Source organism: Geotrypetes seraphini, chromosome 15 (genome assembly GCF_902459505.1).
Source record: "Geotrypetes seraphini chromosome 15, aGeoSer1.1, whole genome shotgun sequence".
NCBI classification, from domain to species: domain Eukaryota; kingdom Metazoa; phylum Chordata; class Amphibia; order Gymnophiona; family Dermophiidae; genus Geotrypetes; species Geotrypetes seraphini.
Genome location: NC_047098.1, coordinates 31,963,058 through 31,985,582, shown reverse-complemented (window position 1 = coordinate 31,985,582; position 22,525 = coordinate 31,963,058). Strand labels below are relative to the sequence as shown.

The 22,525-nt window shown below is 44.1% G+C and overlaps 1 protein-coding gene and 2 non-coding genes across 3 annotated transcripts; all 3 read right to left on the bottom strand.

The window, feature by feature from the left end:
* Positions 1-158: 158 nt before the first annotated feature.
* On the bottom strand, positions 159-17,850 carry RPL23A (ribosomal protein L23a). Its single transcript, XM_033922534.1, has 5 exons — positions 17,696-17,850; positions 16,094-16,274; positions 14,557-14,733; positions 5,048-5,117; positions 159-233 (listed from the first exon to the last, which is right to left on the bottom strand). The coding sequence occupies exons 1-5, from the start codon at positions 17,718-17,720 to the stop codon at positions 219-221; spliced, it is 468 nt and encodes a 155-aa protein (XP_033778425.1). The 5' UTR covers positions 17,721-17,850; the 3' UTR covers positions 159-218.
* On the bottom strand, positions 4,635-4,701 carry LOC117349486. Its single transcript, XR_004537174.1, has one exon. It is a non-coding gene; the product is annotated as a small nucleolar RNA SNORD42 (small nucleolar RNA).
* On the bottom strand, positions 15,173-15,245 carry LOC117349487. The gene has a single exon (XR_004537175.1). It is a non-coding gene; the product is annotated as a small nucleolar RNA Z17 (small nucleolar RNA).
* Positions 17,851-22,525: the final 4,675 nt, after the last annotated feature.

Below are 22,525 nucleotides of genomic sequence, written 5' to 3'. Positions count from 1 at the left end.
ACAGCTCAAGACAAGGAAACCACTCACCCAGAGAGATTCTAATACCTCATTCTTCAACATAAGAGATTTTTTTTTCAGGCCTCTTATGTACCAGAAAGATAAACACACAAATTGCCCTAGCTATAGTCAAGGTGTACCAGGTACAAATCATGCACAAATATGACAAAAATGATTTTATTGATTTTAATTCACTCTGTACAGCTCTTAGCAGAACAAACTCAGATGATACCAATCTGAAAAACAAAAACACAAGGCAGTTAGTAAAACAGGATGCAAGAGCACTTCTGTCCCCCTCCTTTCTCCCCATTCACCTTCATAGGTAAAAATATGGCTCACAGCTTTGCTGGCGTGCAACAAAGAGTGCCAATGACTAAACTAAAATCTCAGAAATTCAGTCATTTGGGAGCTTTCATTTTTGTTTAGTATAGAATTAAAAAAATCCACTATATAATATGTTATAATATATATATATATATATATATAAAATCGGAGGTATGTATGTGTGTATGTATGTGTGTATGTGCTGCGATCACGCAAAAACGGCTTGACCGATTTGAACGAAACTTGGTATGCAGATCCCTCACTACCTGGGGTGATATGTTCTGGGGGTCTCTCGGCCCACAACTCTATGTTGCTTGCTCAAGGGTGGGTTCCCCCAACAATTTATATGTTCTTGCTCCTGGAGGTGAAACTAAAAATTTTGTTTATAATCACGTTTTGCGTTAGTTGTATTATATTCATTTTGTCAAATATTTCACATTATAATTTGAATATTGTACTTTTTATACAGCTGTAAAAAAATAATTTCATTCACCACTATAAAGTATCTTTTTTTGCATCCAATTACAGTGTTATTGCTATAATTAAATACCCGTGCAACGCCGGGCCTTCAGCTAGTATGTTATATAATGTGTATATGGTGATTGGAAAGCAGTTGAAGGGTGGGTGGTGGGGGAGGGGGTAAAAATATTATTAGAATTTTATGTAGTAGATATAAAAGTGATATTGTGTAATAATTTGTTGTAATTTAATATTTTGTGCACTTGATGTAAAATATGAAAATGAATAAAGAATATTAAAAAAAAAATCCACTATAAAAAATAAACAGGACTCAATGGTACAACAAGGAATGCAACAACCACCCCCCCTCCAACCCAAATACACACGTGAGCCTCAGGAATCTGCGATAACAGCAATTTTTATTAGGGGACCTGCTAAAACACAGCCTACTTCAGGGCTCAGCCGAGATCAAAGTTCCAAAGGTTTAAAAACTCCAATCGGCAAAGATTAGAAGATTATCGAGGTAAGAACCTTTCTTTTGTATATGTCTTGTAGTCCTGAATGATAGGGTTATGCATCTGAACCCACAAGTTACTTGCAAAATGCTGTCAATCTATGAAGTTTGCCTCCTTCCCAAGAAGCTGCTCCTGCCTCCCCAGTTTGTATAAAAGCAAAAATCAAGCAATTCTGTTCTGCTCTAACAAACATATCAGTTAACATGATAACATTCAAGTAACTGAACAAAACAGATACCAAAACCAATTGCAACCAGCACCGTTATATATAGCTCATAGCTACTTGCATTTGTCCTGCTACCAAGTAGAGAATTATACCAGACTACCTTCTTGCATGGTGGGTTTCCCCTCCCCCCAAGCTTATCAGAGACAGCAAAGTTTCCAAATCCAGAGATCCTAAGGCAAGCGAAACCCATTTATAGGGAGGGGCTTAAGGACTATTAGACATCTACAAGAAAAAGATTATTGCAGTAAGAACCTAAATCTTGCTTTCGAGTGCATGACAGTGACCTTTCCCCGGTAAAGAGTCTGCTGACTGAGAAAGTCAGCCTGCACATTTTCCACTCCCATTATGTGCGTGGCTGAACGAGTTTACAAATGAGCTTCTGCCCCCCCCTCCCCCCGAAAGAGTTGAGCTTCTAGGCATAATGGGGTGCTTCTAGTGTCTTCTTCCCTGTTGATATAGGTTATCGCTGTCACATTGTCCAAAAAAAAACCCTGCCTTGCCTTCTAGAAATTTTTTCAATGCCTACAGTGCTAGCAAAATGGCTCCGAGTTCTAGCCGATTTATGGACCATTTTTGATAAGCCAGTGTCCAACGACCCTGAACTGGGTGTCCGCTGCAATGACCCCTCCCCCCCAACTGTAAAGGCTGGTATTGGTCGTTAATATCTCCTAGGAGGAAATGCAGAGGCACAATCCTCGAGAGGGAAGCTGTCTGCAGCCACCACTGCAGGCTGTTCCTCACTTCTGGTAACTACAGAAGTGGTTGCTGAAGAGAATCTGTCCGAGAAGACCAGTGAGAGAGGAGAGTCTTGAAGAACTCTCATGTGCACTCCCAGCCAAGGGACCATGTCTAAGGCTACCACCATCAACCCCAGGACCTGCAGATAATGCCATGCAGTGGGAGTCAAGACTCTGAAGCAGGTCTGATATCTGTTTCTGAAGCTTCAATCTGCGTGGTTCTGGAAGAAAAACCTGGCCCAAGGCCATATCAAACAAAATTCCCAGGTACTTCAGGTGCTGTGTCTTCTCCAGTTGACTATCCATCCCAGCTCCAGGAAGATTTGGACAATTCAAAACTGCTCATTCTCCCTTCTCCTGATTAGCCAATCTTTCAAATAATGGTGCACTTGGATCCCTGCCTTGCGGAGGTTCACTGCTAGCATCACCACAACCTTGGTAAAGGTGCAAGGTGGCACTGCAAGGCTGAAGGAGAGTGTAGAGAACTGGAAATGCTGCTCCAGCACATGAAACCACAAGTACTTCCTCTGGGCCAGAAAAATGGCAAAGTAGAGATAGGCTTCTGGCCAACAGAGAGGCAAGAAATTCCCCCAGTGTCACTGCCACTATGATTGACCAAATGGTCTCCATGTGGAAGTGTGGTACTTTCAGTGCAGCAGTGACAGACTTGAGGTCCAGAATTGGCCTCCAGTCATCTGAGCCACTTTGGCACAATGAAGTATACGGAGTATCTACTCAAGTCAGATTCTTTGTCCAGAACTGGCTCTATGGCATGAAGATCCAGTAGCTTCTGCACCGTTGCCTAGACTCAGAACTCTCTCTGGCTAGCTGGGGAATCTACAAAAAGGTCCAGAAGAGACGCACAAAACTCAATTTTGTAACCCTTGAACAACTTCTAGGACCCAACAGGCCGACAGCCTGCCCTCTATCGTGGGGGGGCTTGGCCCCTGTTCTGGCATCATTGCACTTTCTTGGAGGCTGGAAAGGGGCAAGAGCCAGAAGCTTGCTGTCTCCTGCTCCCGCTGAACCTCTGTCGTGATCCCTGAAAGGACCTCTGTGTAGCTTGGCTTCCTGCATAAGGGCAGAATCTTTGAGCACCTCAAATTCCCATGTCCCCGACACTAAGCTGTCTGGGGTCTGCTGTCCAGCAAGGCCTTAAGTGAAGGTCTATAACATTGGCCATCAGGTCATCCAGACCCTTACCAAATAGCATCTGCCCCTGAAAGAGAAACCTCTCAGTGTGGCTTTAGAGGCTGAATCTCCTGCCCACTGCCTTAGCCAGAGCTTCTGCCAGGTGGAGATAGCAGAGGCTGAAACTTTGGTCATGGCTCTGATGTCATACAGTGTCTGCTATATAACCTACCCCACTTTCTTCAAGGTTGGGACTCAAGACAAGGTGGGTGTGGCAAGCACGTGCCACAAAGAAAACTGCAGCTGCCAGCTTAATCCCTAAGGCCAAAGCTTCAAATTGTTTCTTGAGGACCACATTTACTTACGGTCCTGAGCATTCTTTAACGTCATACCTCCACTAGGCAAAGAGGTTCACTTGGTGACCTGTGCTACCAGTGGATCCACCTTTGGCTAAACAAACAGCTGCTGGAAATCCAGGGTCATAGGGTAAAGCTTGGACACATACGCCCACTTCAGTTTGCTCTTGGGCAGTGGTCATCTCAAATGCACGATCTGGACTCTCCTGTTCCTTTTTGGGGGTTAGTTTGTCGCATCCTCAGCAAAAGCTCCAACACCAAGATAAAATACACCATGGGAGCTATTTTTTTTAACCAATGATGCTCAGCAAATAATACGCATGCTATTGGTGCAGGACATTACCAGTAAAAGGGGGGATGAACTATGCCTTGTGCTGTTCAGAAGAGCAATCACTGGGTACACTTCTCTCCCAACCATCAAAAAAAAAAACAAAAAAAAAAAACCATGCCTACAGTGACCCACTGGACTTTAATCAGTGAGTTTTGAGAATCCAGCCCAGAGTTTTTATGTTTATCCAGCGTGCCAAAGTAAGCATTTCTGATAATTTTTTTTTTGTTATTGGATGTACATTGGAAAGCATTCATTGAACCTTTTGGAACATCAAAGCAGTTACCCCTGCCGGGTCCCCTAATAAAGATTGCTTTCTTCACCGATTCTGGAGGCCCGCACATGTTTCTGTATGTTGAAAACCACCATCAAGGACAGGATTAGAAGCCAAAATACAAGAAACAAACATTAGGCATGAGAAGCACACAACGCTACACAAGGACAGGCTCACTGATTAACATGTTACAAATCTGAGAAAACAAGTGGTAAGTAAAATCAGCTAGCTAGAACACAAAACAGCAGTTTCTTATTTTACCCCCACCCATCTCAAGAATGTTTCTCATGCATCAGTGGTTCCTTTGACTGCATCACTGCACTCAGCACAATTTTTGTTTTACATCATTTGCATGAGGAAACAAGGCCAATGATCCACTGCAGTAAATCAAAGATCCCACCTGGACCCAACGTTGAAAATTAATCCAGCAAACAAAAGAGATCCCCTTATTCCTCATTTTTCACTTATGCTGTTTCTAATCATTAAAAAAAATTCTCTTCTCCTGCTCTTTCCTGAATTTCAGTATTTATTGCCCCATGTGGTTAAGTCATACACTACCTAAAATGTCAAGGAAATGCATCCCACATAATATTCAAAATGGCTCGCCCGCCTAGTAAGATGGGCAGGACCTGCTTTCTGCAACTACAGCACCTGAAGATATATACAGAAGCTAGATGGAAAAATAAAAAACATTTCTTACTTTGTTGGCAACATCTAATGCATCATAGTCTGGGGCAAGACGGACATATGCCTTCTTCTCACCATCAGGTCTGAAACAAAGAGGACAAACAAATATTTTCAGTTCTTTCTCTATACATCAGGGATTTCCTTGGATACATCATTAGCATCAGCACTGAAACACACCACACTTGGACTTGAAAGCAGGTGATGGATGTTACTTATAAGATAGGTTAGAGAGAAACTTAATCTACAATTGCATTTATTATACAACCTCCAGACACACAATGCCCCCTGGCAAATGCAGCTTATGAGAACCCAGAGATCATAAAGTACAGCTGGCAGAAAGACCAGCTATGCAGCAATTTTTTACCTTGTATTTTGGCTATTTGAGAAGATCTCAGAGTATAACTTTGGATTCCATTTTAGCATTCTACACCTACAAAGCATTTTAAAGTATTTTCTAATGAATTTAACTATTGCCAACGATGAGGTGTTATAAGGAGAAATTAGATTCTTACCTCTAATTTCCTTTTCTTTTAGTCCCTGCAGACCGGCACAGAAACTGATGGGTTATAGCTCACCTTGACCAGCAGGTGGAGACTGAGACACAAACTTTTGGCTGTAGTACAAGTGAGCTGTGCAGTCTCAAGTACAATCAGCCTGGCAAATCATCAAACAGAACTAAGAAACTAATAACTGAACAGCAACTTCACTCCCAAAAGGAGAATAGCAACAAACAGAGAGAAATACTGTTGGATATTGATTAGAACAAGAACCTTCAAAAACATCCCCACAGCTCGCCAGCTACGCCAGACGAACCAAATGCTGCTGTTCTTTTAAACTCCTGACAGATCAGACAACAAGATACCACAGAAAAAAAAACCTATACTTTGCACAAAATTCCAAATAAAACACAACAGGATGGGGTCTCTACTGGTCTGAAGGAACTAAAAAAGAAAATTAGGTAAGAACCCAATTTCTCCTTCTTTATCGTCCCTCCAGACCAGCACATAAACTAATGGGATGTACTAAAGCAGTTCCCCATCATCCCTGAAAGGCCGTCACAAGAACACGCTCACTGAACACCGAGTCCAGACATGCCTGAACGTCCACACGGTAGTGTCACACAAAGGAATGGAGAGAAGACCAAACCGCAGCTTTACAGATATCCACTGGAGGTACAAGAGAAGACTCAGCCTAAAATGCCTGACCCTGAGAGGAATGAGCTTTGAGAAATTCCGGAACAGGCTTCTTCTGAAGAAGGTACGTAGACGCGATAGCCTCCTTGATCCATCGTGCAATGGCAGCCTTAGAAGCAATGTCCTCCTTATGAGGCCCCGCTAAACAAATAAAAAGACGATCTGATTTCTGGAACTCCTGGTTCCGCTGAACATTAAGAACGAAGGATCCTATCGATATCCAACTTGGGCAGCTGTCTCTGCTCCAAAGAGTGATCCTGACTACCCAAGACTGGGAGGACCACAGACTGGTTGACATGAAAATGCAAAATCAACTTCGTCAGAAAAGAAGGAACCAGCTGCACATGACCTACTCCCTAGACCCACTCCCTAAAGAACTCCAGGAAGGGAGGCTTACACAAAGAGGCCTGCAGTTTGGAAACATGTCTCACAGAAGTAATGGTCACCAGGAAGACCGTCTTAAGAGTTAAGGTCCTTTAACATGCAGGAGCCAAGAGGCTCAAAAGGAGGGCGCACGAGCACGGAAAGAATCAGATTGAGATCCCAGGCTGGAACCAAAGGCTGCACTGGAAGACGGAGCAATTTTGCTGCCCTCAAAAAACATCACTTCCGAAGAAGAGGCCAAACGCCAACCATGCAACAACCGTGGAACATAGACAAAGCCACAAGCTGAAAACGGAGTGAGGACCAGGCCAGGCCCTTATCCAGACCATCTTGCAAGAACTCCAAGATGTGAGGTAAAGAAGGACGAAGGGGAACCACGTCACGCATGGAACACCACTCCTCAAAGAGACGCCAAACTCGCACATAAGCCAGAGAGGTGGAAAGTCTCCGGGAACCCAAGGGTGGAAATCACCTTATCTGAATAACCTTTTTTTACTTAGGTGGTTCCTTTTAAGAGCCAAACTGTAAGACAAAAGGGACCCGGATCGAACATTGGACTGGGACCCTGCATCAGAAGATCTGCCACGAGAAGACGAACCAGATCTGCATACCGTGGGTGCTGGGGCCAGTCCAGAGCCACCAGGATCACATGGCCGATGTGACAAGCAATACAAAGAAGGACTCTGCCCACCATCAGACATGGAGGAAAAACATACAGGAGGCCATCCATCAGCCAAGGCTGCACCAGAGCATCCAACCCATCGGCCTGGAAATCTCTGTGCCATCAGCGCTTTGGCACTGACACTCGTAGCCATCAGGTCCATGACCGGCTGGCCCCACACTTGCACAATCAACTTTAAGGCTGCGGGCCCAAGACACCACTCACCGGGATCCAGCACTTGAGAACTGAGGAAGTCCGCCTGGACCTTTTCCACTCCCACCATGTGGGAAGCCAAGATGTCCAGAATATGAGTCTGCCCAAGCCATGAGCAAAGAAGCCTCCTGCACCACCAAACAACTCTTGGTGCCTACCTGATAATTGACGTAAGCCACTGCTGTGGCATTGTCCGAGAGAAGCCAAACCGATTTGCCCTTTAGCAACATCTGGAATGCTAGCAATGCCAACCATATGGCTCTGGCCTCCAGAACACTGATCGACCAGGCTCCTCCTCCAGAGACCAGCTGCCCTGAGCCAAGCGACTGAGACATTGAGCTCCCCAACTGAGGAGACTGGCATCCATTATAAGCACTGTCCACTGAGGATAATCTAGACTCACTCCCTGCACCAGATTAGAAGACTGTAGCCATCAGCTGAGGCTGCGACAAACTAACCCCCAAAGAGGAACGGGAGAGTCCAGATCGTGCATCTGAGGTGACCACTGCCCAAGAGCATACTGAAGTGGGTGCATGTGAGCCCAAGCCCATCTGACCCAAGACCTGTAGAAAATCCTACACCCGAGGACACCGACAATAAATCAGGCAGCGAATCTGCAACTGCAACTTGCACATTCGGGCCTCTGGAAGGAAGACTCTCCCTAGGCAGGTGTTGAAGAGAACTCCGAGGTACTCCAGGTGCCGAGATGGAGCTGACTGGCTTTTGGACAAGATGACCACCCATCCTAGCGACTGCAGGAACTCCACAACCTGAGTCGTAACCCGTGAGCTCTCCTGAAAGGACTTTGCTCAAATTAACCAGTCGTCCAGATAGGGATGAACAGAATGCCATCCTTGTGTAAGGCCGCCACCATAACCACAATAATCTTAGTGAAAGTCCATGGAGTCGTGGCCAGATCAAAAGGAAGAGCACAAAACTGATCGTGCTTTCTCAAAATTGCAAGCAAACGAAGGAAATGTTGGTGGGAGGCCCGAATCAGAACATGCAGGTAGGCCTCCATCAGATCGAGAGAAGTCAGAAACTCCCCAGGCTGTACCACCAGAATGACAGATCTCAGGCTTTCCATACGAAAAGACAGAACCCGGAGCACCCTGTTGACACCTTTCAGATCCAAAATGGGCACTACAAAGTAAATGGAATACCTGCTGGTTCAAACCTCCAAGGGGGCACTGGGACCACTGCTTTGGCAGTGTTTAACAAAAAGTCTGCTTCCTCTAAGTCACCTGAGAGGACACTCCCGCAGCCAGACTCCCACCAGCACCAGGGGAAAGATCTGCAAGGAGTCATTGGGTTGGGCAGGCGGCGAAGGGGCTTACCTAGGAGTCACCCCCCCCCCCAGCAGGCACCCTGAAAGGATTGCATGTGCTGAAAAAAATGTTTCCTGGAAGGAAAAGCCACCACCCCCAACCAGGGCAGTATTGACGAAAATCAAGCAAACACCCCCAGGTGATGCCACCCCGCAAAGGCGGGCTAGGACAGTTCTCAGGAACACGGGGCACCTTAAGAGTCAGTTAACACCTGAACCAGCTTATCCAACTCCTTGCCAAACAGGAAAGAGCCTTGAAAATAAAATTTACTAAGCTTAGCTTTAGACGCCACATCCGTCGACCAATCTCAGAGCCACAGGGTACGGCGAGAAGCCACTCTGAGAGCCATAGACTTGGCCAAATCCCGCAGCAGATCATACATGGCATCTGAAAGATAAGAAACGCCAAGCTCAATCTTAGCCACCTCCTGATCCACCAAAGATTAGTCATCAGATTAGCGGTCAAGAACTCGCCCAGACCACCAGAAACAAGCCCAGGCCACCAGACTACCACAAATCACCGCCTGGACTGCCAAGGCAGCTGTCAAAACTTTACTTAAGAAGAGATCCAACTTACGATACTGAGAATCCCGCAAGGCTGAACCGCCTTCAACTGGCACAGTATGCCTGCGCGCGATAACCAAAACCACCGCATCCACCACAAGAGACTTAACGGTATCCCGATCCCCATCAGAAATGGGATAAAGGGCGCATGCACCACAGCCCGAATATCCTGATGCATAGGAAAAGAATGGGAGGCTGCCTGGGGGGTCCACCAAACGCAGAGGCTCTTTCATGTCCTCCTCAAAGTGCAAAACCGATGAAACCTTAAGAATAAGCTCCTGAAGCTCTTCTCAGTGAAAAATGCACACCACCAACACATCCTCGCCAGCCAATGTCTCAGACAAACAGTTTCATCTGTCCCGATAGGATCTTGGAGATCCAACAAGGGGTTCAAGTCCTCATCAGGAGAAAACGCCTCTCTAAACAAAAAATCCTTGTCCCACGAAACCCGTGACCGCTTGGACGAAGATGGGGGTCTGGGCTAGAGCCAATGTTGAGGGGGGGGCCGAAAAGGGGTAAATGCAGAAGGCAAGCCTTGCCCCCCCCCCAAAAAAAAAAAAACAACCCAGAGACCCTCGGGGAAGAACAAGGATCTCCAGCCACCTGCAAGTATGTCCTGTACATGGTCAAAACAAAACATGGGGCAAACCCCTCTGGTGATAAAGCAGGACTCATTGCCAAGGCAGGAGACCCAGCAGAGATACCTGTTCCTGTCTCTCTAAGACAGGGGAAAAGTCACCTGAGGCTGCAGACATGATGGCGGAGCTTCCTGCCAATACACCCGCTGAAAAACTCCCCCGAAACCTGCTTAAGCAGTAAAGAGACCTGGACAGACCCAGCCACTAAAGCAGGCAAGCTGGCAGCCGTGAAAAGGGAGTCCCCGGCATTATCGGCTGTAAGGAAAACCAACTTTCCCTGACCAATCCCTGTGTGGGCAGTAGGGGAAGCCCGGGTTTCCCTACTATCTTACTGCTGATGAGTGGTGCACGTGCAAAGGGGAAACCTGCTCGCTGGCACCCAAAGCCGACGAGGGTTCCACTTCATGCGCATGTCAGCCGTATTGATCGCGCGCCTGGAACACAATGAGCACTTTCTAAACGTCTTAAAAAATGCTCATTGTGAAAACCGCTACAAGGGAAAATAAAGTACCGGTTAATAATAAAAATCGATTAAACTTAATTGAAGGCTTCCCTTCAGACTGGCACTGCCTCAGGACTTTTTTTTTTTTTTTTTTAAATACACCATATTTTTCACTCCATAAGAGGCACTTCCCCCCCCCCCAAAAAAAAAAAGTGAGTGGAAATAAGGGTGCATCTTATAGAGTGAATTTACCCTTCCCCCCTGCACCGGAAGTTGCATCAGAGACGACTTTTCTGCAGCCACACGCGATTTTAACGCTCCGGCTGTTGGTCGGAAGCACATTTAGAGAAATTGCCTGCCGCGAAGGTAAGGAGGGAGAAAGGGAGGAAAAGTGGGGTGGAAAGAACAGACACTGAAGGGACCTGGAGAAGGTGGGGCGGGGAGGAACATACACTGAAGGGAAATGGGAAGAGAGATTCCAGACTATGGGGGGAGCAGAGGGAAGAAGATTGATGGCAGACCAATTGGGGGGTGGGTGGAGAGAGAGATGGAAGGGAGAGGCACAGTAACAGAGCATATGGAAGAGACAGAGAAGGCAGACAGTGGATGGAAGGAAATGAATGAGAAGACAAGGAAAGCAGAAACCAGACAACAAAGGTAGAAAAAAAATTTATATTTATTTATTTTTTTTTGCTTTAGGATAAAGTAGTATATTAGTTGTGTTGATAAAAATTTATAAACAAAGCCCTGCCAGCTGAACATCTCTTTCTCTAGTTCAGCAGCCAGAACTTTGATTTATAAGGAAGGAATAAGCTAAATATTGCTGTACTGAGGCTTGTATGGATGCTGTGGGGGCGGGGACAGTGGTTGCAGGACAGGGCAGGGACAATGGTGGTGGGGACAGTGGTCAAAGGATGGGGGCGGGGACAGTGGTCTTGGGGACGGGACAGTTGACGGGGACAAATAGTTTCCCCGTGTCATTCTTTACAGCACACAAAACACAAAGAACAAGAGCAATCAAAAAGGTTTAACAAATACATTTTTACTTTTCATCCCCCCCTTCAAAAAAAAAAAAAAAAACCAACCCAACCAGGTCACCCCCCCCCCTCTACACACACACACACATAAGGGCTCTGGGACTGAATTTAAAGGTGCCAGGGGCTGAGACTGCCTACCTTAGATCTGCCTTGTACCCTGTCCTGGAAAGGAGTGTGGGGTTGGGTGCAGAGCCTAGCAGGGAGCGAGGGGGGCTGGGTGCAGAGCCTGGTATATATTAGTACACAATTTGGTTCAGAACGTTTTTTTTCTTGTTTTCTCTCCTCTAAATCTAGGGTGCATCTTATGGAGCGAAAAATACGGTAGCTTTAATTTACAACTGAACAAACCCCACTAGCTCTCTAAGTTATATGCCTTGCCAGTATTTGGTGGCAAGGCTTACAGCTGAGGCACCTCTAAAGAAAAAAATTTGGAGTTGGGGAAATGGGGGAAGGGACTCGACCAGTCAAGTGTGGTACCCCCAAGGTCAGACAGACCCCCCCCCCCCCCAAGCTCAATCCGGCACAACTGGGGACCAAAAGGCCAGTAGCCAAAATCTAACATCCCTACACTAAACCAAGGAAAAACTACACAGGCTTACCACCTTCACCTGCTGGAGATTGAGAACACACTGATTGTACTTGGGACTACACAGCCCATGTGTACTACAGTCAAAAGTTTGTGTCTCAGTCTCCACCTGCTGGTCAAGGTGAGCTATAACCGATCAGTTTCTGTGTCAGTCTGGAGGGACAATAAAGAAGATATTTTCTCAAATCATCAAGAAAGGGAGACATGGTGAGATGGATGACAAATTTTAAATAGATTTCTATTTGAAAGGATCTTAAAGGTGGCTACCAAGCTGCATAAGAATATTTGAATTGGGGAAGAGATTGATGGAGATAGAAACCAGGTTAAATAAACATGAGGTGGTGCAGATGAGTTACCGTATATACGTGAATATAAACCGAGGTAACACCCCCCCCCAAAAAAAAAAAAGATGAAAAAAAATGTTGACTCGAATATAACCCAAAATTAGAGATTTAGGTATGCGAGTGTCGTAAGTAATGTCATAAGTAAATCACTAATTTTTCAGTTGGGGCTGTTTCGAGCCCAAAAATGCTAAAGGAGAACCGACAAATATCTTCCAACTAACCAGTTTCTTAACTTCTATCCCCACCAGAACACCTGGCTTCAGTCACACATGCAGGAAACAGAAAAACTCTTTTCAAATACAAACTCAAAGTACTATTGTACACAAACGAAACCCTAATATGCCAGACTTCACATAGTACACCACAAAATAAATACCATAAATGCATTTCTTACTGATTAGTTCAAATTATTAAAATAGATGTTAATTTTCAAAATTGACTATTTCAAACCACTAAATTGAAAATAAAAACATTTTCCTAATCTTTGTTAACTAGCAATTTTATTTTTCTGATCCATCTTGCTCCCTCTTTGCTCTTAACTCTGTTTTCAGGGCCTCCTTATGCATTTGTTTCTCTTTCCTCTCCTTCACCTCTTGCACTACATCCATCTTTTGGCACTGATTTTTCATATTCAGTTTTCTTCCATTTTTCTGTCTCCATCCAAGTGCCACCATCTTTTTCCCCCACCCATGTGCCACCATCTCTTCCCTCCTCTTCCCCTTCACTGCAAATGACAATGATTAATCCAACAGACAGTTCCAAGGAATTTGCCAGGTTGCTACTGCCTGAATTCTGCCTCCTCCCCAAAGTTGCCACTGGATTCTTCCCTTCAACTTTTTGATTTAGCAGTAAAAACATTGTTTAAAGTTGCTAAGGGGGTTTCAGTCTGAGATGTGAAGGAGGTAAAGAGGAAAATGGGTGAGATGTGAAGGAGGTAAAGAGGAAAAAGAATGGGAAAGCTGGTGATGGGAGCTGATACACCATGAGGTGAGTGGTGAGGTAAGTAGGGTTCTGTCTTGAGAGAAAGGGAGACAGCAAGAGGAGCATAAAAAAAGAAGGCTGGGGTAAGCAGAAGTGGCTGCAGATGCTCAGCAGATGTTAGACAAGAAGGGAAAAAAACAGGAGGGAGAGAAGGGGAGAGTGTGGGACTGGCAGACAGGAGGAAGTTGCTACAATGGTTTGCAAGAGAAAGAACTGGCGACATGCTGCTGTGCTGGGTACAAGGGAGAGAGGAGGAGTGAAGTTACTTAGCACACCATCCCCCTCCAGCAGGGCAGGATATTATGTTAGAATTGCTAAGTGCTTATTGTTGTGGAGGAGCCACCTCTCCTTCTTGGCCTTCCTTCTCTCAAAACTATGGTTATAAAATTTGGTGTGTAACACTTTGCATGGTACTAAGGTATCAGTCGTTAGAGGTACTTGCAACCTAAAATTGTTGAGACATACCAATTTAGATAAATCTCTGATACCCAAGGACAAAAAGGTCCCCATTGAGACCCAACTTCTGTCCAGACAAGAACAGGGCCAGAAAAAAAAAAAAAAAAAAAAAGACACCTCCTATCCCTTCCAACAGCCACAATCTAAGAGCCTAACAGGACTGGCACAGACGTACCATCTCCACCTGCTGGAGACTGAGAACAGATTCATTCTAAGAGGAACTGCACAGCCACTTGTACTGGTGATAGAATTCAGTATGTTCTCAGTCTCCACTTGCCAGTCTGGAAGGACGCTAAACAAATAATGATTTAGATAAATTCTTGTTATTGCTACTATCTGTATGGATAATTCCCTAACATTTATCTTTCATAAAAAGGAAGTCACTGGAAAAAAATAGTCAACTGAAACAGGAAACAGACAATATGGACCTTATATTTTCCTTTCATCATGTAGTATCTTATATAAGCTAACATCTATGGTCTATAGACCAGCTTCTGTTCCAACTGCTATAGGCTAAGATTCTAGTTTTCTTATGTGATAAACAGGAACAGCCAACAGTCAGCACACACCTTGTGTGCACAAGGGACATTTATATCCTGGAAAAGGCTAAATCAATCTGACTAGCCATTCCAAGCTGGTATGTTGGTATTTCAAAACCAACTGAACCCAGATATTACTGTTCAACTAACATCTCACCTGATCAGTGTGTTCACTTTTGCCACATCAATATCATACAATTTCTTCACAGCCTGCTTGATCTGATGCTTGTTGGCTTTGACATCAACAATAAATACTAGTGTGTTATTGTCTTCAATCTTCTTCATCGCCGACTCAGTGGTCAATGGGAATTTGATGATGGCATAATGATCGAGCCTGGTAGAGAATTTAGTTTGCCATATTTAGTTATTCACTTTATTGTTCAAAATCCCAAAACAACGTATAATATCTCCCTGGAGGAACAATCCTAGCATTGCTACTTCTCTCCTACTGCTCACACTAATCACAGAGATCAAGGCACCACACTCTAATGTAGCTAGTCCAACTTTCATTCTTAGAAAAGCCATTGCTATTACTGTGACAATCACAACTGGGTCAAAATTAAATGAAAATTAGTAAAATGTACTCAAATTAGCATAAGTTGTAATTATGCCACTAAAAAAGACTTCTATTTGTTACAGAAGACAACTGACATAGCAGTAGATGGACAAACAGATGCTGTACTAGCTGCTGATTGGTCCAGAAAGCTCAGCGACGATCTGGGATGGTGCTGTAGCTATCACAAAGGGACTCTCCATCTGCTCATTCTGTCTTGGGTACATCAGTAAATATTAAAGCGTAATCACAGACTTTCAGACTTTGATCGCTTTGAAATCATCATGTGTACCCTAAACATTCCAATGTAGAGCAAACAACAAAGGGGAGAACCAACAAGGGTCTGCAGTCAGGAGTACGAAGGCAAAACCAAAACAAAGAAAACTGCAGATGAGTACAATGATGCAAGCAAAATTTATTATAACAATAGATAAAATGCGGTTAAAAACACCTAAAAACAAATAAGTGGACCCGACACGGTCTGTGTTTTGGAAAACACGCCTTCATCAGGGGTCCCAAATGAAGAAAGAATGAGTTAAAACTGTAAACAAGCTATTATCTGCATAGGGAGAGCTCCGGGAAAAAGAGTCTGTGCAAGTCTTGCAAGAGTGCAAAAGTCTGTGCAAGACTTGCACAGACTCTTTTCCTGGAGCTCTCCCTATGCAGATAATAGCTTGTTTGCAGTTTTAATTCATTCTTTCTTCATTTGGGACCCCTGATGAAGGCGTGTTTTCCAAAAACACGGACTGTGTCGGGTCCACTTGTTTGTTTTTAGGTGTTGTTTTTAACCGCATTTTATCTATTGTTATAATAAATTTTGCCTGCATCATTGTACTCTCGTCTGCAGTTTTCTTTGTTTTGGTTTTACCCTAAACATTCAACATGAATTGAGAAACTGTATTGGTTATCAACTAGTGGGTATCAATGTCAAACATGTTCTGGTGAAAACTTACAAGGATAGGAGAAAGGGAGTGCTGGCATAGTGTTAAAATTAATTTTAAACTCGTGCATTATTTTCTAAAACTTTCAAATGTGGAAAAAAAAGCATCATAAGATGGACATCCTAGAGAAGAAAATTACACATCGATGGCAATTCCACTCTTTTTCCAAACCCAAACCAAAAGTGATAACAGTAACGTACTTATTTCTCCTGGGAGCACTCTTCCTTGGATATTTAGGCTGTCTCCTTAATCTCAAGGTCTTAGGCCTCCTGAAGGTGGGGGAAGTCCTAATTTTCTTCTTTCTGTGGCTATGTACCCCTTTTAGAACAGCCTTTTTAGCCTTCAGAGCTTTTGACTTGGCCTCGGTCTTAGGAGGAACAGCTGTAGAGGCAAGAAAGTGTCACACAAATCTGCAAATTCTTGTTAGCACACACTGATTTGCAGTCAGGGCCTCTTGTGGTCTTGCTACAGGCATATAGGGACAGATTCTACAACCAGCGCTGGTATCGGTCAGTGCTTCCAACTGACGCTGGGTGTGTGTCAATCACATACTAGCACCAGCTGAAGAATCACAGTCACATGTAAAGTAGATGCTGGAAAAGTAGGCCAAGGTTTTACTGGCCTACATTTCTGGTGTCTACTTTACATAAGAATTACATCCACAGGGGCTCCTACCAGCACATATGGTCACTTCCGGTGCAAGCCATGCCCACTTTGACCATAGGCGCTAATAAGTGCATCTGTGGACAGGACAGTGATGACCTGTTCCATAAGCACTTGCGGTTGCCTACTTTTTTCAAAATATTTATTGAAATTTTAAATTGTTATAATACAAAAGATTCATAAACATGAATATAAGGAGAACATCATTGATCACCAATCAAACCAATTAAATTAGGTGGCAATAGGACATCTATCATCTTCTAACTTTTGGCATCCCTATGAGAACCAGGGCCATAGATAACAAGAGCATTTAAACTTTTTTTTAACTACACTAAATACTAAGAGAAACAAAATTCAGTGGCACATTGTACAGTTTAAACAGAAGATTAGATCTCAGAATAAGTCATATTTAATTTTCTGAATCTCATCTTCTGAACCCTACAGACAAGGGCATAAACTCCTGAATATACGTTTTGCAAAAGATGCTAAAGCATTAATGTACAGCATTCTCCCTCTCGAAATATTAGACACTGTAGCAAAGGCCAGATCTCTAAAGCTTTTCCGTTTTGCACCGGTCGTCTTCGCAGTTTGTCATGGTTAAAGATTTAAATGGTAAAAAAAAACCTACGCATTCTTTCTTATGGATACACTTGCTAGAGATTCTTAACCTACTGAAACGTAAAAGATGCGATATAGTTAACTAGACATTTCAAGTGACGTGCAAAGGGCGAAGTTTACTGATGATGATCCTTCATGTGTTCCAAGTACATGAGGGACAGGAAAAAAAATCAGCCTTCCATCCATGAGCGGAGGACTTCCTTCCATGCCACCATACGCGATGAAAAAGCACGAGATGCACCCTCCATTAAGGCGGGGGCTAGGAGAGTCAGTTCTCTAGTCTTTCCCCATACACAAAAGGGATCCTAAGGACCCCAACTCTGTCCCCCTTCCCCATCACGAGAGCACCCAAAGGCCCTGGCTCTCCCCACCACGAGGGCCTTCGTCCCCACTAGCAGCACGTTGCCCCCTCTCCTCCTAATCCCTTTGCCTTCCTTCCATGGCCTCGCTCACACGCCTTTCTACACTAGTCGACTTTTTTGCCCATCACCGGGACCCCCCAATTCCCCCCGCTCTTTCACCTTCCTTCTTCGGCTTCGGCGCCATATTGGGAAAAGGAGCGAGACAGGGCTTCTCGCGCAATATCACAGGGGCTCCCGGCCCAAACACTGCGAGAATCGAGACTTCCGGTACTGCGTGGCATGGCGGGAAGTGTAGTATCTCTAGTTTTCCGGTCCTCGAGTCTGCGGCTCTTAACACGTTGCAATTTCCCCACTGACAATATCTCACATTCTCCGTCCATAGCAGGCGTGTGACTTTGGTCACATTTTCCTGATTTTGGGCTCGTGAGTTCTTATTTAAAAAAAGGACATTTTCCTCATTCTCTAGTTTTGAGAAATATATTCATTATGAAAGACTTTTATCATATTGAGAGACTTTCATTTTTACCCATTTGGTGATTTTTCCGGAAGTGCAGTGAGGGTAGTGTTGGAAACTGGTTTGGGGGATTAAGGGGACAATAAAGGAGAGCATGTGTTGTGCACATTCATTTCCACTACCTAAAACAGGGGTGTCAAAGTCGATCCTCGAGGGCCGCAATCCAGTCGGGTTTTCAAGATTTCCCCAATGAATATGCATGAGATCTATGTGCATGCACTGCTTTCAATGCATATTCATTGGGGAAATTCTGAAAACCCGACTGGATTGCGGCCCTCGAGGACCGACTTCGACACCTGTGACCTAAAACATCTGTCCATGCTAGTAGAAACCAGAGAAAGCGTCTGTCCATTTACTGTGTTACTAGGTTACTATCTTACTGTGATACAAGGCAGCAGAGGGCAGTAGTTTACTCTAAAATATACATAGTAACTTAGTAACATAATATATAACTGTAGATAGATAAAGATAATTTTGACCCTTGGCTTCCAGTCTTCCCAACTGAGAGTCTTAACTCTGGAGGAGGAATCTATTCATTCACTTTTGCAAAGCAATACCAGCTTCCTTGTCACCCCTATACATATATATATATATATTTCTTCCCTAAATTCTCAAAATTGTGCTACAGTGTTAGCCTGTATCACCCCTGCTGGAAGTTTTTTTTCAGGTCTTTTCATTTTCCGATTTGATTCCTATAAAACCTGCACTTAATCCAACACCCAAACCCCCTTGCCATGTTTTATCACCAAGTTTTGTAATAATCCCTACAGTCACCAAAATTGATGAGGCTGTAGTCCAAAATATTCAGTCTTTCCATGGTCAGTGATGTTTAAACTTGAATTATGGTCCCTCCAGGAAATGTATCCTAGCCTTCTTGGAAGTCTGATACAGCTGTACCATTACTGGCAGAGCTGTGGTTTGTGTATGGGTGTTATAGGCTAATTGTAAGCTTTGTGCCTACCTCAATTAACTTCCATGCCCCTATTCCCACCTCCCTGAGATTTTGACAAACTAAGTTTCAAGTTTATTAGGATTTTATATACTGCCTATCAAGGTTATCTAAGCAGTTTTTACAATCAGGTACTCAAGCATTTTCCCTATCTGTCCCGGTGGGCTCACAATCTATCTAACATACCTGGGGCTATGGAGGACTGAGTGACTTGCCCAGGGTCACAAGGAACAGCGCGGGATTTGAACAAACTAATCATGATCATCCAACACCATACATCCCAGGATGATCCAATAAAAATGCATGAGTGTTGGAGTATTTAGTGCTCCGGGCTGTGGTACAAACGTCTACTGAGCCTTAGTAAAAGTGTGTGTGGGGTGGGGGGGGGGGGATGAGAGAAATATATATAATGTTCATATTAGCCCTTGGCCATTTATAAAAATTACCATGGGAGCACTTATCACATCTTGTTTTTGTAAGTGGTAAGGGCTGTTATCTGTGTACCAACCAGATTGGTCACCAGCAGAGATAGATCCTTTCTCGGAGCTCCATCAGGACTGATGTAGAAATTGTATGCAAATGATAGTGTGAGGTTAGTTGCACACAGTTTTCTGGGCACATGATGTAGAAAAGTGTTTTGTGTAGAAATTAACCCTGCACAAAACATTGCTTTAGATACTAGTGCACAGCATGTTAAAATCAGTGATAATGAGGCTACCAGTTATTGGGAGAAAATTCTGTAAATGGAGCCTATATCAGCAAGCACCTAGCAAAATGGCGTCAGCTGCATGACAGTCAAATGTAGGCGCTGTTTGCAGAATTGCACCTAGCAGTGTGTACAGTGAGTTAGGCGCCAGTATATTAGGCCAGGGTTTTCCCCTGTTAAGGTATCCTGTCCTAACATTAGAAAGATGATTTGGGTCTCCAAAAGTTAGTTAAAAAAATGTATTAAAATTAGTCCAACAAAAAGATTATCTTATTTCCATTTTCTATATATAAACATTTATGAATACAGCTACAATATTATTTTATTCTAAAGCAACAAAAAACAGTTTCTACCTTTTGTCATCTCTGGTTTCTGCTTTCCTAATCTTCTCTTCACTCTCTTCTTTCCATGCAGCGTCTGCCATCTTTCTCTGCTCCTTCCATCCACTGTCTGCCTTCTCTTTCCCTTCCATAAACTGTCTATCTTCTCCCCCTCCCATCAAGCCTGTGCCCCTTCTCTCATTTATACATGATTCATTTCAGCTTTCCCCCCTCCTCTCTGACTCCACCATCTTGTCCCATCCTCTGGCCTCTCCCTTTTTTCCTCTCCTCTAATCTCCTTTCCTTCCTTCTACCCCACTCTATGGTCTGGCATCTGTCTCCTTCCCTCCCTCCCACACCCTGGCATTTCTCTCCTGTCATCTCTCTCTCTCCCTTCCCCTCCATGGTCTGGCATCTCCAAATCCTCCTTCCTTCCCCATGGTCTGGCATTTCTTGCTCCTCTCCCTTTCCTTCCCTAGTCTTCCTTCTCCTCTCATCCCTCCCTCCCCCTGGATGGGTACCCCCTCTCTCTCTCTGTTATCCCCACCCCACCACCACTGAAAACTTGTGTTCCATCATCAGCAGTGGCAGCCTTCACAACTCACTGCTGTGGCCAGCATCAGGCCTTCCTCTCTGCCAGTCCCACCAGCTTCCTGCTTTCGGAAAGGCAGAAAGGAAGGCCCAACGCCAGCCAGAGCAGCAAGTTGTGAAGGCTGCCGCTGCCATAAATGGGAAGAGGTTCCTAGACTATGGAGGCCCAGGGCAGCAGCCCTGGGACTACCCCCTTATGGTCTGCACCTGAGTTTGACACCCCCTTTCTAGGGTAAATGCAATCAGATCTTTGAATCTATCTCATAAGACTTCTCAGCAGTGGTCTCAAACTCAAACCTTTTGCAGGGCCACATTTTTGATTTGTAGGTACTTGGAGGGCCGCAGAAAAAATAGTTAAATGTCTTATTAAAGAAATAACAGCTTTGCATGAGGTAAGTACCTACAAATCCAAAATGTGGACTATCTGAAATTAATAGATGCAATTAAGGAAATATTTATAAACTATAGTTTATAAATCTTTCCTTAATTGCTTCTGATAATTTCAGCTATACACAGCTGAAAGTAGCGCAACATGCAGAAAGTGAAAAACTGAGTATCAACTTCAAGAGACAAGATTTTGGATCAACTATTTTAGGACCCTCGGTATTATAAAGAATGATTCTTTATGGAAAACTTGTGCCTTAAGTGTCCAGTGGTCGCTAACGCAACCGCCTTCAGCTCTCACCTCCTCCAGCACCGGACACTCGCACAGGCTGCACTGCCTCCAATGGTTACCTTACATTCTGGAACGTTGCCCGCCTCACTGCTGTAACCTCACGCAAGCGCTTTCCTGCATCTGTACGTGATTGTGAGGTGGAGTGGAGAGGACAATCACGCACAGACACAGGAAAGCGCTTGCGTGAGGTTACAGCAGTAAGGCAGACACGACCGCCGGACACTTAAGGCACAAGTTTTCCATAAATAATCATTCTTTATAATACTGAGGGCCTCAAAATAGTACCTGGCAGGCCGCGAGTTTGAAACCACTACTTCACAGCAATCTATCACTCTTGCAGGGTCTAACTAAAAAGTGTTTTTTAAATGCAGCAGAATAACCCCCTTTTTACGAAACCTAGCAAGATGATTTTCCTGCTGGACTGCGCACTGAATGCTCTGCGCAGCTCCGATGGTCATAGAATTCCGGGAGCATTCCGCGCACTGGCTGGCACTAAAAACCTCTTGCACGGTTTTGTAAAAGGGGGGGGGGGAGATACATTTGTTACATTTATTATACAGTAGGTGTGTCCATTTTTCAGAACCTCTGGACATTTTGACAGCCAAAAACAGTACATAGAAAAAAACAACAACACCCCACCTAAATAAGAAGGTCTATGCAACTGTAGATGGAAAATACTGCTTCCCGAACATTAGGTGTGGCCACTGAGTTAATGTTTCTGAATGCTTTGCCAGAGTGGTAGTAGAAGTGAATAGAAATAACTCAGCAATGAGCTCCAGAGGGTGAGTCTTTATACTGAATCTGGAGATCTAAGTATGTGAGGGAACACACTGTGGTCAAATAGAGAACACAGCAGTAGAAATAAAATAGCTCCCAGATGTGACCAATCAGTGAGCTGAGACAGAGAAGAAGGCTCCAACAACATGGCAGATGATTGGTGAAATGTAAGTGGTACATGAAGTTCAGATACTCCCCATGGCAGATGTATTATAAATATTAAAATGTGATATATTTAGCAACTCCTGTACTTTCTAGGGTTTTAGGAGTACAGCGGGAGGCTGAATAAGTTGGCTTAATAAGGGGATGAACTGTTGTTAAGTCAGGACTGAAAAACAAGAAGTGAAGGATGGAAAAGAGCAGTAATCTACATTACAAAAATGTATTTACCATATGAATTAATTTGAATACTTATACCAGTGGTTCCCAAACCTGTCCTGGAGGAATCCTAGCCAA